The 15,792-nt window shown below is 33.6% G+C and overlaps 1 protein-coding gene across 1 annotated transcript in view; it reads left to right on the top strand.

Moving 5' to 3' along the window:
* The window catches only part of LOC111047913 (dynein heavy chain 7, axonemal-like), a 135,990-nt gene that overhangs the window by 68,478 nt on the left and 51,720 nt on the right, over positions 1–15,792 (top strand). Inside the window, 6 exon segments of the mRNA XM_039435139.1 lie at positions 4,627–4,828; positions 7,748–7,925; positions 9,287–9,453; positions 10,793–10,985; positions 14,050–14,255; positions 15,456–15,612. Coding sequence (XP_039291073.1) covers positions 4,627–4,828; positions 7,748–7,925; positions 9,287–9,453; positions 10,793–10,985; positions 14,050–14,255; positions 15,456–15,612 — 1,103 coding nt within the window.

Below are 15,792 nucleotides of genomic sequence, written 5' to 3'. Positions count from 1 at the left end.
TTCGGTTTCAGGTATTCTAAACAAAATTTGTTTATGTGTTCGAAATCCAAGGGGTCTTGAAAACAGAGAAGGAGTCTGTTCTTATCAAAAATTTTCTGAAGGGTAGGTGTTTTGTTTCCGCGTTCAATAAGTATCTGATTATGTTCAACGTTCAATATTTTATCGTCGTCTACTATCTGAATTTGTTCATTTGAACTGTCTGCTGAATGAATTGTCACAAGGCTGTCAGTGTCATTATGAATTGGTAAAGCATTGTCGTCAATTTCTTTAGTTGGTTGATGAGTATCGGTATGATCGGCATTGTCTTCACGAAGAAGAATATAGTCATTCATATCGAAAACAGAGCTACCAGTACCACAATCATTATTTTCCATATCATGGGGCTCAGAAGTATTAGCATTAGCATCATCTTGGTTATTGAATCGAGTTAAAGCATTCGCGATGTCATCAAGATAACCATTAGGATCATCTATCGGTGGTGGGTCATCGTTACTATTCAACTGAATCAAATCGTCTACGTTTATGTCGTCAAAGCCATGAAAGGGTAGGTCTTCGTTGCCGAAGCCTAAAAAGTCATTATCATCGTTGTCCATTAAATTGATGGGCTGCGAGGGTATGCGGGACAGTGCATCTGCCACGTGATTGGTTTTTCCCTGCACGTAATTAATCTCAAAGTCAAATTCATCTAAAAGTAACTTCCATCTGAGTAGTTTTGAATTAGGTTCTTTTATGTTTCTAAGCCATTGTAAAGGTTGTGGTCTGTTTGAATCAAAAATTTTCGTCCGTATAGATATGGTCTGAAATGTTTGCATACCCATACAATAGCAAGTAGCTCTTTTTCTATAGTCGATAAGTTAACCTCACTCTTATTAAGTGTTCGTGATGCATAGGCTATTGGGAGGTCATTACCATCAAACTTTTGGGACAATACACCTCCGATGGCAAAGTTGCTCGCGTCTGTGGTGACAAGAAACTGTTTCGAGAAGTCAGGTAATTGTAGGATTGGACTGTTTTGTAACATTAGTTTCAAATTTTCAAAAGCCTCCCTGTAGTCCTTGCTATTGGGATTGATCTTTACATCTTTTCTCAAAGCAGCAGTGAGTGGTTTAGCTATTTTAGCATAGTTTCTAATCATTTTGCGATAGTAACCGGTCAGTCCAAGAAATTGTTTGATTTCTTTGGCGGTCTTAGGGATTGGAAAGTTTTTTATGGCTTCAACTTTAGAGGGGTTAGGCATCACACCTTTTTCCGAAATGATGTGCCCTAAATACAACAACTCACGCTTGAAAAACTCAGTTTTATCAAGTTGAATTTTCAAATTGTGTTCCTTTAGTTTCGTAAATGCCGATTTCAAATGCTTTAAATGTTCCTCAAGGCTATCAGAGAAAATTATTATATCATCCATGTAGACTAGTACATTGGTCATTCTTGAAAAAATTATGTTCATGGCCCTCTGAAACGTAGGGGGTGCATTCTTTAACCCAAACGGCATACGTAAAAACTCGTAATGTCCGTGCTCTGTTGAGAAAGCTGTCTTAGGTACGGATTGCGGGTCCATTTGGATTTGATGAAAACCGGAGGCCAGATCAATGGCTGAAAAGTATGTAGCCCTGCCTATTTTGCCAAACAGATCTTCAATGTTGGGTAGGGGGAATTTATCATCAATAGTTTTATCATTCAATTTACGGTAATCTAGAACCATACGGATTTTCCGCTTGCCTGATGCATCAGGTTTTTTGGGAACCACCCAAATAGGGCTGTTGTATGGTGAATTGGAGTGTTGGATAATTTTGTTTTTTAGTAGTTTGTCGATTTCAAATTCAATATCTTCCCTATAAATCTGTGGGTATCTGTAGTTTTTTGTGTAGACGGGAAGATCGTCTTTCGTATTGATTGTATGTTTTAGCAAATTTGTACTACTCAAGGGATCATTTTCTCGTTTTATTATTTCAGGGAACTGCTGAACTAGGCTAATTATTTTAAGTTTTTCTTCCTCGTTCATGTGACTTGTTCGTAATAGAGATGGTATATCTTGAATTATATCAGCCAAGTTTTCAGGACAATTGGTCGTGAATTGTTTTGGCTCAATAATTTCTTCTACATCTTCTACATCCATGGGCTCCTGATAGATAGTCAGAAGCTCATTTGAAAAAACAACACATTTACATTTATTATCAGTGATTTCTACAATACCTTCTTCAACAGTATATACATCTGTATTCACTTCTTTAATTAATCCTGTTGTTACATTTGGGGCTGACTTAACCGGGATTGAGATCACGTTGTAGCCTGGTTGTAATGTAACACTCTTATTATCTAGCAAAAACAACAATTCTTTCATTCCATCCTTATATTCAAGTTTATCATTAGCAAAGTTTACATTCATCTTAAACGCACGTAATGTTTCATTTCCAAGAAGTATGTCATACTTAGTGGAGAAATCAAATATATACATCTTTATTCTATGGGGTTGGGAAAATACATTTTCAGTGTTGAAAAAAATATATTCGTTTCCTTTACTTTCTCCATTAGGAGTTTTTACAATAAAGTCTTCCTTGTATCGAGTGATCTCAGGAGAGACCAATGATGGATGCATATAGTTTTTAGCAGATCCTGTGTCTACTAGCCATTTTCTTTTCTTTTGATCGAGAAAGTAAGGAAGAGATTTGTTTAAGATGTTCAAGTCGAGTCGCTTGGGGGGTCCTCCGAAAACTGGGGGCCTGACTCTAAAAAATGGTTCGTGAGTTTGTTGAGTGATTCAGTCAAAGTGTTTATTTGACATTGCATAGCCTCAATCGGGCTCTGATTGTAGTTATCTTCTGGTTCTTCCTCTAAGTAGTTTACTTCATATGGTGATCTGTAAGTTTTCAATTTTTGTACAGGGTCTGTTCTTTGAGTGCGCATAGACACTGTGTTTGACGAACTTACTTGAGTGTTCGGTTTGAAATTACTGTTTTGCTGCTGAAAGCTTTGTTGTGGAAAACGTTGTTGTTGAAAGTTTGGACGATAGTTTTGTTTTTGGAAGCTTTGATTTGAAAAATTTTGTTGAAAGTTTTGGGGGAAGTTAGTTTGTTGAACATTGTGTGGTGAAAATTGTTGTCTACTTTGGAAGGGTCTGTGTGTTTGTTCGAAAGAATTGTCGTGTGACCATTGTTTTTGAAAGTTTTGTTCGTAATTAGGATTTCTAAATGTTGTTGTGTTGTTGGAATGTTTCCTACTATCTACCCTGTTCATTGTTTCAATAGTGGTTTTGTAGCGTAGTTGTTGTAATACAATACTACAATCGTTTATTAACTTATTCCTAGCATCATCTAGGTCTTGTACTTGTAGTACTTGCAAATGTGACCCTAATGTTGGGTGAACTCCATGAACAAAAGTATTTACAAGTGTAGCATTCAGTTGACAAATCAAATTTTCTAATAGTAAACCTGTAACACCATCTAGCTTATACTTAGTAATTACATTTGTACGTTTTTCATTAAGTCTGTTCAAAAATTCAATAGGATGTTCCCTTTGATAGGATTTCATCACAGTCAACTCAGCAATGAGTTCAGGTACAGATCTGTTATCAGCAAAATTTTGTTTTAGTGATTTTATCAAGTCTTTTATTGAAGAACAACTGTTGTTGAATGCTACTGCTTCGGCTGGTCCTTCAAGTTTGCACATAGCAGCTTTGAAAAGAATCCAGTGATTAGCTTCTTTTTCTTGAATGTTATCAGCACAGTAGCCGATAGAAAGGTCTTCGCAAGTAGATATGAATTGATGTAACTTGTGAGAAGTACCATCGTAATGAGGTATGTATCTCAAGAGTTCATGTGGAATAGGTTTAGTGATTGTTGCCATTTTTGAAATCTCTGAAGTTGAAGATAAGACTGGATGCAGTTTTGAGGGTTTGATGAAGTTCTTTTGTTTGGTACTCACAACTGGTTTGGAGAGCGTACTTGGATCGTCCTGGTCCTCGTCCGTGGATGAATCCGTGTCGCTTGGTTCTCTGTTGGTTAGGGGCCGCCAGGTGTTGTTTCTCTCTGCCAGGATGGAAGGCTGTGCACTTGGTTCCAGAGTGATGAGGGTAGGCCGCAGATGAGGAGTTACACTCGCGTTTTGGATTCGAGACAGTTGGTCGCGAAAAAAAAGTTAATTGAACTTTACCGAAACGTCTGCGGTCCCGTTTGTTCGGGCGCCAGTTAAGTAAACGGAACACGTGACATCCTTTTTAAAAAGATTTATTCAAGAAACAAACCGGCATAGTAACTGCCCAAAATACAGAAATGAGACAAAGAATCTTAATTACTAGAGCTTATATACTATTCTAAGTGCTGTATCAGCTACTATACAATAACAATGGGTATAACTTTTGAACTTTTCACATTTCTTTTTTTTCACATTTATTTGGAGTCTGAACATGTAAATTCCATCTGCTCCTCCAGACGGCACTTTGCCATGGAGAAAAATGCCTACAATAAAATGTTATAACTGATTTATTTTGTAATGTAATTATTGTGAAATTGAATAAAGGCCAATTTATTATTATTATTATTATTATTATTATTAATTAAAATTAAGATCACTTTAATCAATTAAATTTAATAATTAATTAAGGTTTTTACTTTTTTAATTCATTCTCAGGTCACGACCCCGATCACGAGCCTCCCGAAGCGATGTCGAAACTAGTTTCGTCCGTTCCTCCTGACGGACTGTGGGAGGACAACTTCTTCATGTTCAAGGGACGTGGCTTCTGGAGCAGCTGGGCTGAAATGGCACACTCAGCAAAAATCACTCCAACTGACAATCTCGGGCAGCTGGTGGTGCCTACACTAGAAACTGTCAAGTTAGTTGAATTTCTCTTCAAATCGAACAGCCTTTAAACGACGATGAGTCTCACTGGGATTCACTTTCTCAGCAGTTAAAAATTCGATAACAGCGCGTTGTTCAATTCTCGTTGACATAACACCAGAACATGACGCTATACTTTCAATAACCATACCAAACTGGATGAACGCAACGCCATCAAACTGCGCAGCCATGTAGAGGAGAGAAATGTACTTCCACATGCCATCAGACGTGCTTCTGAAATTTTTGATTAATTTTTATTGACCATCAGGCTACAATAAGAGCATTAGGCAAGTCATATATACATAAATGACCATAAATAGAAATACAAATCTCAGTACCCTTTTTTTGAATTATTTTATCACTTAAATAAAATAATTAAAAAAACGGGAACTGAGATTTCTATTTCTATTACAAGTAGCCCTAAATAGAAAAGAGACAATAAATTACCATGTTTATTTAGTATATGCTCAACAAGCATGTGTTCATTTCTTATCAGTCTCCCCTCTTATATAATAATAATAATAATAATAATAATAATAATAATAATAAATAATAAATTTTATTAACCAATCATATCAAACAAAATAATAATACTGTATACAATACAGCAAAATCTTGTACTAATAAACTTATACAAATCAATGAAAAAAGGTCCATCCCTCTATAAGCATAAGCTTGTGCTGAGGGATGAGTCGTAAGAGCAATTACCTTATTACATAGAAATAATAAATGAACAAAATAATAGAAATCATCATCATCAAAGTGTGAAAGATAAATAAATACAATCTTCAAACTATAATTAACTAGATTACGTAATTTATTGATGCAGTTACTAAATAAATAAAGTTTTAATCATACAAAATAAGAATAAAAAATAAGAAATCCAAATTGGTAAGAAAACAAAAATTATATAAACACAAATATCTTGCAGTTGCAAAACAGAATAAAATTATTTCTCTAGGAGTCCTTATTTATACTTTGCAAATTTATATATACATTAATACAAATACAGACAAACGGGAAATATAATGGAAAAATATGCACACAAATATGCTCCAATGAGAATAATATTCAAAATAGTACCCAGTACATCATAGAACTCATAATAACTTGCATTAATTACTTTGAAAACAAAATTAACCAAAAACAAACATGATAAGATGAAAATGATAGTAAATATAAAACAAACAGCTAATAGGAAATGAATCGAAATACTGACAGGGAATGAATCAATCTTGTCTCAGATTGATAAAAGTTTTTAAACAATTTTTAAACTTATTGAAATTTGGAATGCCTGAAATTGAAAGAGGAAGCTCATTGAATAAATGAGGTCCCCTGGCAGAAGCATGACATGCAGCTGCAGAAGTCCTGAAACGATGCTCCTCCAGGAGCAACCTCACTTGCCTTCGAGTTGCATAGTTGTGTGATACAGCCACAGGAAAAGCATGAGGTTTCAAATAAACAAACTTTAATAGGTTGAATTCATATAGCTTGGGTATTGTAAAGACTGAAAATTCCCGGTACAGGCCTTCAGTAGGGTTTGTTGGTTTCCTCAAACAAATTTTTATAATATTCTTGTGAAGTATGATTAACGGTTGCATAATGGAGGCACCACAGTTACCCCAACCTATGATTCCATAACTCACAATGGACTCTATCAATGCTAAAAATACCATTCTTATTTGATGAAGAGGTAAGATATTTCTTAGCTGTACAAATTTATAAATTAACCTTCTCATTTTTGAACACAGATAAGATATATGACTTTCCCAGCGCAGGTGCTTATCTATCATGATACCTAAATATCTAGCTTTCTCCTGAAACTCCAGTCGAACACAAGTACACTGATTATGCTGGTTGCAACCAGTGTTGTGGATAACAATATTGCAATCTTCAAAAACAGTTGGTGAACCTGCAGAAGTTAGCGAAAAGGGGATAACAACAGTCTTGGCAACATTTATAGACACCAGATTATCATCCAACCATTCTTTTATCACAGATAAACCATTATTGGCCAACGTACAAGCATCAGACCAGCTTGAGCTATGAAACAAAGCAACTGTATCATCTGCAAATGAGTATAGAAAACCGCTTTGAATATTTAAACTGAGAAGATCATTTATATAAATTAAAAATAAGATAGGACCCAGGACTGTACCCTGCGGCACTCCAGTACTCAGCTCAGATACTGAACTCAAAACTTCACTTACTTTTGTGGCCTGTAATCTTCCTCTCAAATACGACTTGAAAAACTTTAAAGCAATCCCTCAGAAACCAATTGACTCCATTTTCCGTAAAAGTATGGAATGATCAACCGTGTCGAAAGCTTTTGTAAAATCTAAAAATACACCTAGACACTTTCTACCCATATCCAAGTGATTTATGATATCCTTCGTAACATGAAAAATTGCATCAGATGTGTTCAATCCATTGCGAAACCCAAATTGTGAATTGGATAAATTTGATATAAGTGGGAATTTAGTAGGCAAAGTGAGTAGGCTACAATTCACATCAATATAAATAAAATCTACAAAATTTAATGAAGCTCTTTCAGTTCTACAATAGTAGTTTATCAATTATTTTTCATGTCTGGACACATTTCAATGCCTCCCATTCAATCAATGCCGACAGTAGAATGTGAATCTCAGTGTGGACATCTGTATGCTGCAATATTGTACAAAAGTAGGCTACAAATTATTGATTATTAACTAACTAAAATAATTCTATTTTGTTGTTTACAGTATAATTCATGAAATCGCCATGCTTAAAGGTTACCGTTATATTTATTAATTCATTTAGTCAAAATTACGCAAGAATTAAAATGATATTGGAAGAGCAAATCAGGGGAACTTTTAATATTCCTCTTCCAAATTTAGATTATGTGTTCAATACCATAAATTGAGATTTGTTTCAGATACCAGTATGTAATCGAGAAGTTGGTGCACAATTTCCTTCCGGTTTGCCTGATGGGGCCAACCGGAACTGGCAAGAGTTTCTACATTGATGACTTGATCACCACACGACTGTCGCTCCAGGAGTTCGAACCCTCCAGCATGACTTTCACCGTCAACACTCAGCCAAATTTGGTTCAGGTTTGTTCATTAATTGATTAGGAGTACACCTAAAACATTTTGTTCCCCATCATCGCTCCTCATATGTATAACTTTTTATAAAAATAGCTTCAAGTTGAAAAAATACATTTTCATATAGTACAGTACCGAATTTCATTACATAAATAGTTAAAATCATTCATCAAATAGTAGATTTTTACTGCACGCATAATTTTCAATCACATTTGTTCGGAACCTACCTGAAACTGTGAGTCCACTCATCTCTCGTCATCATGAGCATTGGAATTGTTTTGTGTTCACTGCTTTATAAACAAATCATAACTTAATTCAAAATTAATCATTAACTCCTTCCGGATTATTCTTGGAGTGGAAGAACCTTTGGCATGATCAGAAATTTGTACATAACCTAAATAATTATATAAATAAAAACGATGAAAACTTTTTACTGTCAAAAAACGACGTATAAGAAAAGAATAATAATTAGTAATTAATAATCTAGAGTCTAAGCTAGTAATAAATGATAAAACTTATGATTATTATATACATTTTATGACAATATACATTTTTATACAGTGGATACACATCATTTTACCCGTCGCACAATCCCTTATAATATACGGCCAACTGTAGTGAATGCTTTCAATATTAATTTTACTTCATTAACATCTAGTAAACACCAATTTGAATATCATAGTGATAAACTAATAATTAAAATTCCGGAAGACTTTATAAAGGATAAAATAACAAAACCCTATTTAGATAAATAAAATCGTGGGTAAAACAAAACTATTATTTTAAAATTGAGAATTGAGTTGGCTGAATCACCAAATTTTTGTCAATATTAATTGTGTAAAAATTATTAAAACTCGACAATTTTTATATTATTTTTCTGTGCATCTATAATATTATTTTGTTTATCAAGTACTCGATTATTGATAAATTTCAACATCCATAGATTATGATTCATCAACATAATTGTATCATTTGTAGTGCTGATATTAGATTAAAAAACGTATTTCTTATTTTTAGAACTCGTGGCTGGAGCTCAAGGCTTCTTTTTCCAGTCACGCCAAAAACTATTGTAATTTAATGATTATTTTATTTGTAAAAATATTTCTTGTATTTGGCAATAAATTCATTATCCATTATGACAAAATACTCGCATGCAAGGACTATATTTTTCAAAATTTTATTAGAGATAGTAAGGTCTATGTTTTTCTTCCTCTACGTATTTTCAGTCATTAAATAAAATAAATCAATAAATCATCTATTAAACATTTACCAAGCTGGGCTAATAATGTGAGCTTCATCTTAAATTTCGTTCATTTCAATTTTTGCTCATTTATTGTAAGATATAAATATGATTACTCTGTTGATTTCAGACTGTAGTTCTGTCGAAACTGATCAAGAGAAAGAGGTCAGTTTTCGGACCGCCAATTGGCAAGCATTGTCTGGTGTTCATTGATGACATGAACATGCCTGCCAAAGAAATCTATGGAGCCCAGCCTCCATTGGAACTGCTCAGAATGTACTTTGATCATGGATATTGGTAAGCAAGCTTATAGATTAAGATCCAGTCACCTTAGAATCCACTAAGGGTAACCCTCCACTGGAACTGTATTCAACCGATTCGTTCGGCCGTTGGAACGGACTAATCTGCCGGCCGTTAATTCGGCCGAATATGGTCATCCATTGGAACCGTTTACGTCAGTCTAGTTCAGTAGTTGGCTGAACTATTGAATATTGAATTAACTACTATCATAGCCACCAAAATTTTTCATAAACAATGATAATATTGAGATTTTGAAAATTGAATAAACAAATATCCACTAAATTAGTTATTCATCACAATAATCTTACCTTCAGATCATATTTGTTCAGTAATCTTTGGCTACAGATTCCTTTGAACATCACGACGATGATATCTTTTGGCTTGCATATCCCACAATGGAACATGCTCTTGAACCAAACTTATCAAATTTTATAAAATAGTACCATTTAAAATAATTAATAAAATCTTAAAAAACAAATTGTAACGTAATTTGGTTTTTAATATTTTATTAATTATTTTAAAGGTTACTATAATCCTATTTCATAAATACAAGAACGAAGCCCTGAATTCATACATTTATCAAATTTTCATTGTCCATAGTTAAAACTTTATAAAGCAGAACAAGTTAAAACCCAAAAACAGACAAGACTGTGAAACAATTTTGAGGTTAGGATGATTTTGTCTCAGCTCGACTTTGGCTGGATAAAGCCGGAAAATCCCATTCAATTCGGATCGAAAACTTGATTGGGCTGAGACGGCCGTGCACGGACGTAAGAACCTGTTGCAATGGACGAGCATCTATAGCTTTCTTTGTTGGGGTATCGTTCGGACGAGTTCGGTAGTTTTCGGCCTATGCTAGTTCGGACGAAATCGGTTCCAGTGGACGGCCCACCTTAAACTCATGTCTTTAGTGAATTAATAAATTAGTAATTACTGATCATTTCTAAATTTTGAAATGCATATCTCAAATAAGTGGAAAAATGTAGAGTTTCTGAAAAATTGAGTCGTTTGAGGTACCAATGCATTGTTACCATTCAAGCGACGATGTAAGTTTACTTTTTATTATATATGGTTGGTATGTTGATGTATCTATATGTGGTTGCAAAATTTAATATTTGTTGTTGAAAGTTCCAAGTGTATTATTTATTAGTGAAAATATTGAAAAGATTTTGAACGATTTATTGGGAATGAACATTTGAGAGTTGTATAAAAATAATTGAATGTATGCAATCAATTTTACATGTAATTACTACTGTATTAGGTTATGAACAAGATTTTCGAAGAAGATTTTTAAAGCACCTTAGACAATTCGTAATACCTTTCGTTCTGTTTGAAGGTTTGACCTGAAGGACATGAACAAGATTTTCGTGGAGGACTTGTTCTTTGTGGCGGCCATGGGCCCGGCGGGGGGGAGTCGCCAGGAGGTGTATGCCAGGTTTCTGCGTCACTTCTGTCTGCTTTCCATCAATCTGTTCCCAGAGCCCAGCATGACCAAGATCTACAGCACTCTGTTGGTTGAGGCCATGCGGGTAAGTCGTTATTCGAAAACAAATTTAAATAAATATATTTTTGGACTGTGCCTGTTGGTTCTTCCCCAATCATTTTGATGAATTTTGTTTTGTGTATCATTGAATAAATGTTGTCATCATCTTACATAGTGAATCACTTCATAGTGAATGACTTCAAAGTTGAAACATGTGAGAAAAATAAGAAATTTCTATTGAAAAGGGTACTTTGATTTTAAATGTTTATGTTAATACAAGTAGCTCTAAACTAGAAACTATTCACAATATTATTTGAGTACCTAACATCCTACATGTAGAAAATGATGTATTTTCTGTAATTGTAATAATATTTTCTATATTTTTCATTACTATTGTATTTTTATTCTCTTTACTATTGTATTTTTATAACTAAAGTGAAATGTTTTTTATTTGAAAAACTTGTAACTTGATCAGACTTACATAATTGAAAATATACGTTGTTGGGTTAAGGTTTTTTTCAAATTACTATAATAATAATGATATCGAGTGACCTGGCTGTCTCAGGTCTGGTGTCAGAGTTTTCAGGTCGCAACTGATCAATTTCAGGGCCTCTGACATGACCTGACATGACCTATTACTATTGTATTTGTATAACTAAAGTGTATTTTTTCACTTTAAAGTTACTAGTAGTTCTGTGAACAGTAGACCTCGCGCAGTTATAAACCACAGTCTCCTTTAATACTGTCCATCAGAGTAAATTCTGTCCTGTCCTGTCGTGTCGGCGAGATACCGGTGTATAAACGACTAATGGCTGGTTGGGTTGTTGTATCGACAATGCTAATAATTTGATGTGAACAGCTATATGCTACTATCATCAAAAGCTTACCAGTAGAAAGCAGAGAAAAGTCAGGAGAAAATACTATGCTACTTCAAGTTATAATTGCAAGCCTCACTGTATGCAATTAATATTCCACACAACAGCTGTTTTTCCACCAAGTTACATTGAGATATTGAATTGCATGCAATTTATAATCCACTCGACAGCTGATTTATGATGAATAATTCTAAAGTCTGTTTTTTAAGGTAATATTGGCGTTCGAAGGAGACCTTTTTCCTTTTGTATTATCCTTAAAATGCAAAATTTCAAAAAACCTTATGTATACGTCGACGCGAAATTCAAAAAAGAAACATATATGTCAAATTTAATGAAAATCTATTGCTGCGTTTCGCTGTAAATGCGGAACATATAAACATAGAGAGAAATGAAAAACCGTCGACTTGAATCTTAGACCTCACTTCGATCGGTCAATAAAAATGCAATAGTGATAATATTAGTCAATACAAGATGGATAACCAACAAATTATATTCTTCAACTATGTAAGTCTGATCAAGTGACAAGTTTTTCAAATATAACATAATTTAAAATTAGGTTTTCGACGATATTATACTTATAATTTGTTTCGAATAGTTTCAGAATAAGTCGCATGGAAATAGTCTATCTGGTTCAATTAAAAAAAAAAATCAATCTCCATGTTAGAATCTCAGATTAAACTTTTTTAAATCTCGTTAACTCATGTGCCGACTTTTTTGAAGTTGATAGAGTCTGTAGCATTTGGAATTCAAGCCTCCTTCAAGATGGATTCGCACACAATAGTGACAGTGAACAGTAAATTTATAATTCGCACAATTTCTAACTGGACTATTCCCACTCGGCCGAATGAGTATGAATAATACCATTAGAATGTATGGGAATTATATTTTCACTGTTCACTGTCATTGTTGTGTGTAAATCCAGGTCAATGCACGAATCTGAATAAGATAAATTCTATATACTTGTTTCACAATTATTACATAATTCAATATTATTCTTCAATGTCGTTTTCCATCACGAACTGCTTATTATTAAATCACTTTTTGCCGTTAGAAAAACGACTAGCAGTCAGATATTTTACAATAAATGAATTAATCACTCACTGTGACAACGAGATCTTTCGGCAGGTCCGCCATCTTCTTGGTTGTTTTGATTGTCAACCAAGAAGATGGCGGACCTGCCGAAAGATCTCGACAGTGAGTGATTAATTCATTTATTGTAATAGTATATTTCGCACCTAGGGCCGAAAATGAGACTTTTCTGGCTCGAAATCGGTTTTCAAGTCCGAGGCCGTAGGCCGAGGACTAGAAAAGTTTGAGAGCCAGAAACACATTTTTGCCCATGGTGAGAACGTTATTTTTCGCCACACAGAAAAATAAACAATATAAATATGAGAATAATTTATTGTTTATTAGGCACTTCCGAAAGCAAAGGAAGGTCATAGCTCTAGCAAATCTGAGGTAATCTGAATATCAGGAAATTGTCCAAGTATTTTTATTTTTTATTCTGATTTGTCTAAATAACCTAAAAGATTATGTTCAATTATGTAAGAGGTTGAGTTTATACTTTTTATTCTTCCAAATGACAATAAGATGATATTATTATAAATGTTTTGATTCTTGAATAATAAGCACAAATAATAATGAAAAGTTTTTTTATCAGCTGTTTTAGCACACTTGAAATTTAGCCAATCTGAATGTCAACGTCAACAATGCTTGTTGTCGTTGACTTCGGAACTTTAGGTTAGAAGTTCTATCCTACTCTGAAAATCGAATTTGAATAGTTTATATATATATCTTATCTGTATTTTATTCATCCAAATAAAATGATAGTATCTTATTGCAGAATACTTATTCAATTCTAGAAGCATAAACTGATTCCGTTTCATAAACCATTTTGTAAACACGTTCACATCAAATCAGAATCAGCTGACTTCAAGGTTATTTTACAGCCCTAGGCCGTAAAACGTTTACCGGCCTGGTCAGAAAACAATCATTTTCGGCCTCCATATGACGCACGAAAACCAGCTCATTACATCCAAGTGGGGCGAAAAATATCTGACTGCTAGTCGTTTTTTCAATATTATTATAAATCAAGTATAAATTCTATATACTTGTTTTACAACTATTACATAGATACTTCAACATTATTATACATTATCTGCTATATGTTTTAAAATTATACACTTGTAGCTAATTGATTAATGATGAACGAAATATTTGGGTACATTTTTACAGAGAAAAGGTTTTGGCGTGGATTTCCTGAGTATGTTCAGATCAACGGTGACTGCCACAATCAATGTCTACCAGAAATCGATTCTTAATTTGCTGCCAACTCCGGCCAAGTCGCACTACACGTTCAATTTGCGCGACATATCACGTGTCATCAATGGGCTCATGATGTTCAGCAAGGAAAGCTTTCATGATAAACCTGATTTCATCAGGTGAGATAATAATGCAATTTTAAGAAAACAAAGATATTGTCAAATTTCACTAAAAATTTTTAGTGAAATTTGACAATATCTTTGTTTTCTTATTATGGAGAGATTTCACAACATCACCATCAATTCTACCAATTTTAATAATGCAATTTACGCTGTTTAAGGACTTATAAGTCTAGTTACACACACATCGGTTTGTGGACGAACGATTTTTTGTCGTTATTATGAAATCTGCCAGATTAAACGGAACTTGACTAATATCATCTGTTTAATCTAATAGAATTTATAAGGACGACAAAAAATCGTACGTCCAAAAAACGATGTGTGTGTACTTGACTTTCTAAATGCTATATTAGATTGGATATAACTTGGCAAACATCCCACATCATGTGTTTACCAAGTTAAGCCAGTTACACACACATTGATTTTTGGACGCACGATTTTTAAAATTCTATCTAATTCTATTAATTATTAATTTTATTATATTCTAATATTAATTCTATTTAATTCGATTTATAATTTCTATTAGATTGAACAGATGTAGTTAGTCAGAAAGTTCCGTTTTATCTGGTAGATTTCAACTTGGCACACATATGATATCATAGTGTTTGCCAAGTCCCATTCAATCTGGTAGAATTAATGAACATGGCAAAAAATCGATGTGTGTGTAACTAGCCTTATTAAGCATAATAATGACGGCTCGTGTATAAAATTGAATTTCTTTAATCATGTTTTAAAAATAAAGGGCTGCTTGGAATTTTATTTGCAGAAAATTAGGACAGAAGTTTCACTTGAAGCTTACTGGTAGTTTCAAACTTAGTGATGATAGTTTTTCAATTGTAATTAATAAATCAACAATGAAATTTGAATTTGGTAATTCAAAGATTACTTTGTGTTCATATATTAGGCTAGAGTGGTTTTTAAATGGCTGAACTGTTATTTTCATGAGGAGAATGTTTTAAGGTTTTAAGTTCCAATTGATGTTAGTGTGACTAAGTAATTGTCATATTTCAGGTTAGCTGGGGTTCTATTATAATAATATTTATGAAGTATAGGCTATGGTTGATTCTCTCAAGAAGAACCAACTGTAGAAACAGCTCATTTAAAATAAAACAAACTTGCATTGTCCAAGTAATTGTACCGTATTTCAAGTTCTAGAAATTTTTGAATAATTTCTTATATATTTTCACTTTTTTGTTGTAGTTTGTGGCTGCATGAAATGCTGCGTGTTTTCTCTGATCGACTCGTTGAGAGCAATGATAGGAAATGGTTTTTCACTCAGCTGAAAGAAAGTGTCAAATCAAACTTTCGCTCCACCATGGAAGAAACGCTCAAGGATATGAAACACGAGGGAAGTGAGGTAATTTATTAGTTTCAGATTTTTCAATTTATTGTGCTATGCTTGTCTAGTATGTGCATTTATTTATTTGTTGAAAATAAATTACATTAAAATAATAATACAGCTCAAAGAGGTTTACAGCTTAACGTCAAAACAAACCTAATTTTCCTCAAAAATATGATACAGATGTTGTTCTTTAGA

The sequence above is a fragment of the Nilaparvata lugens genome, chromosome 8 (genome assembly GCF_014356525.2).
Source record: "Nilaparvata lugens isolate BPH chromosome 8, ASM1435652v1, whole genome shotgun sequence".
NCBI lineage: Eukaryota > Metazoa > Arthropoda > Insecta > Hemiptera > Delphacidae > Nilaparvata > Nilaparvata lugens.
Note: the sequence above shows the minus strand (reverse complement) of the source record. Positions and strands in the feature narration are given on the sequence as shown.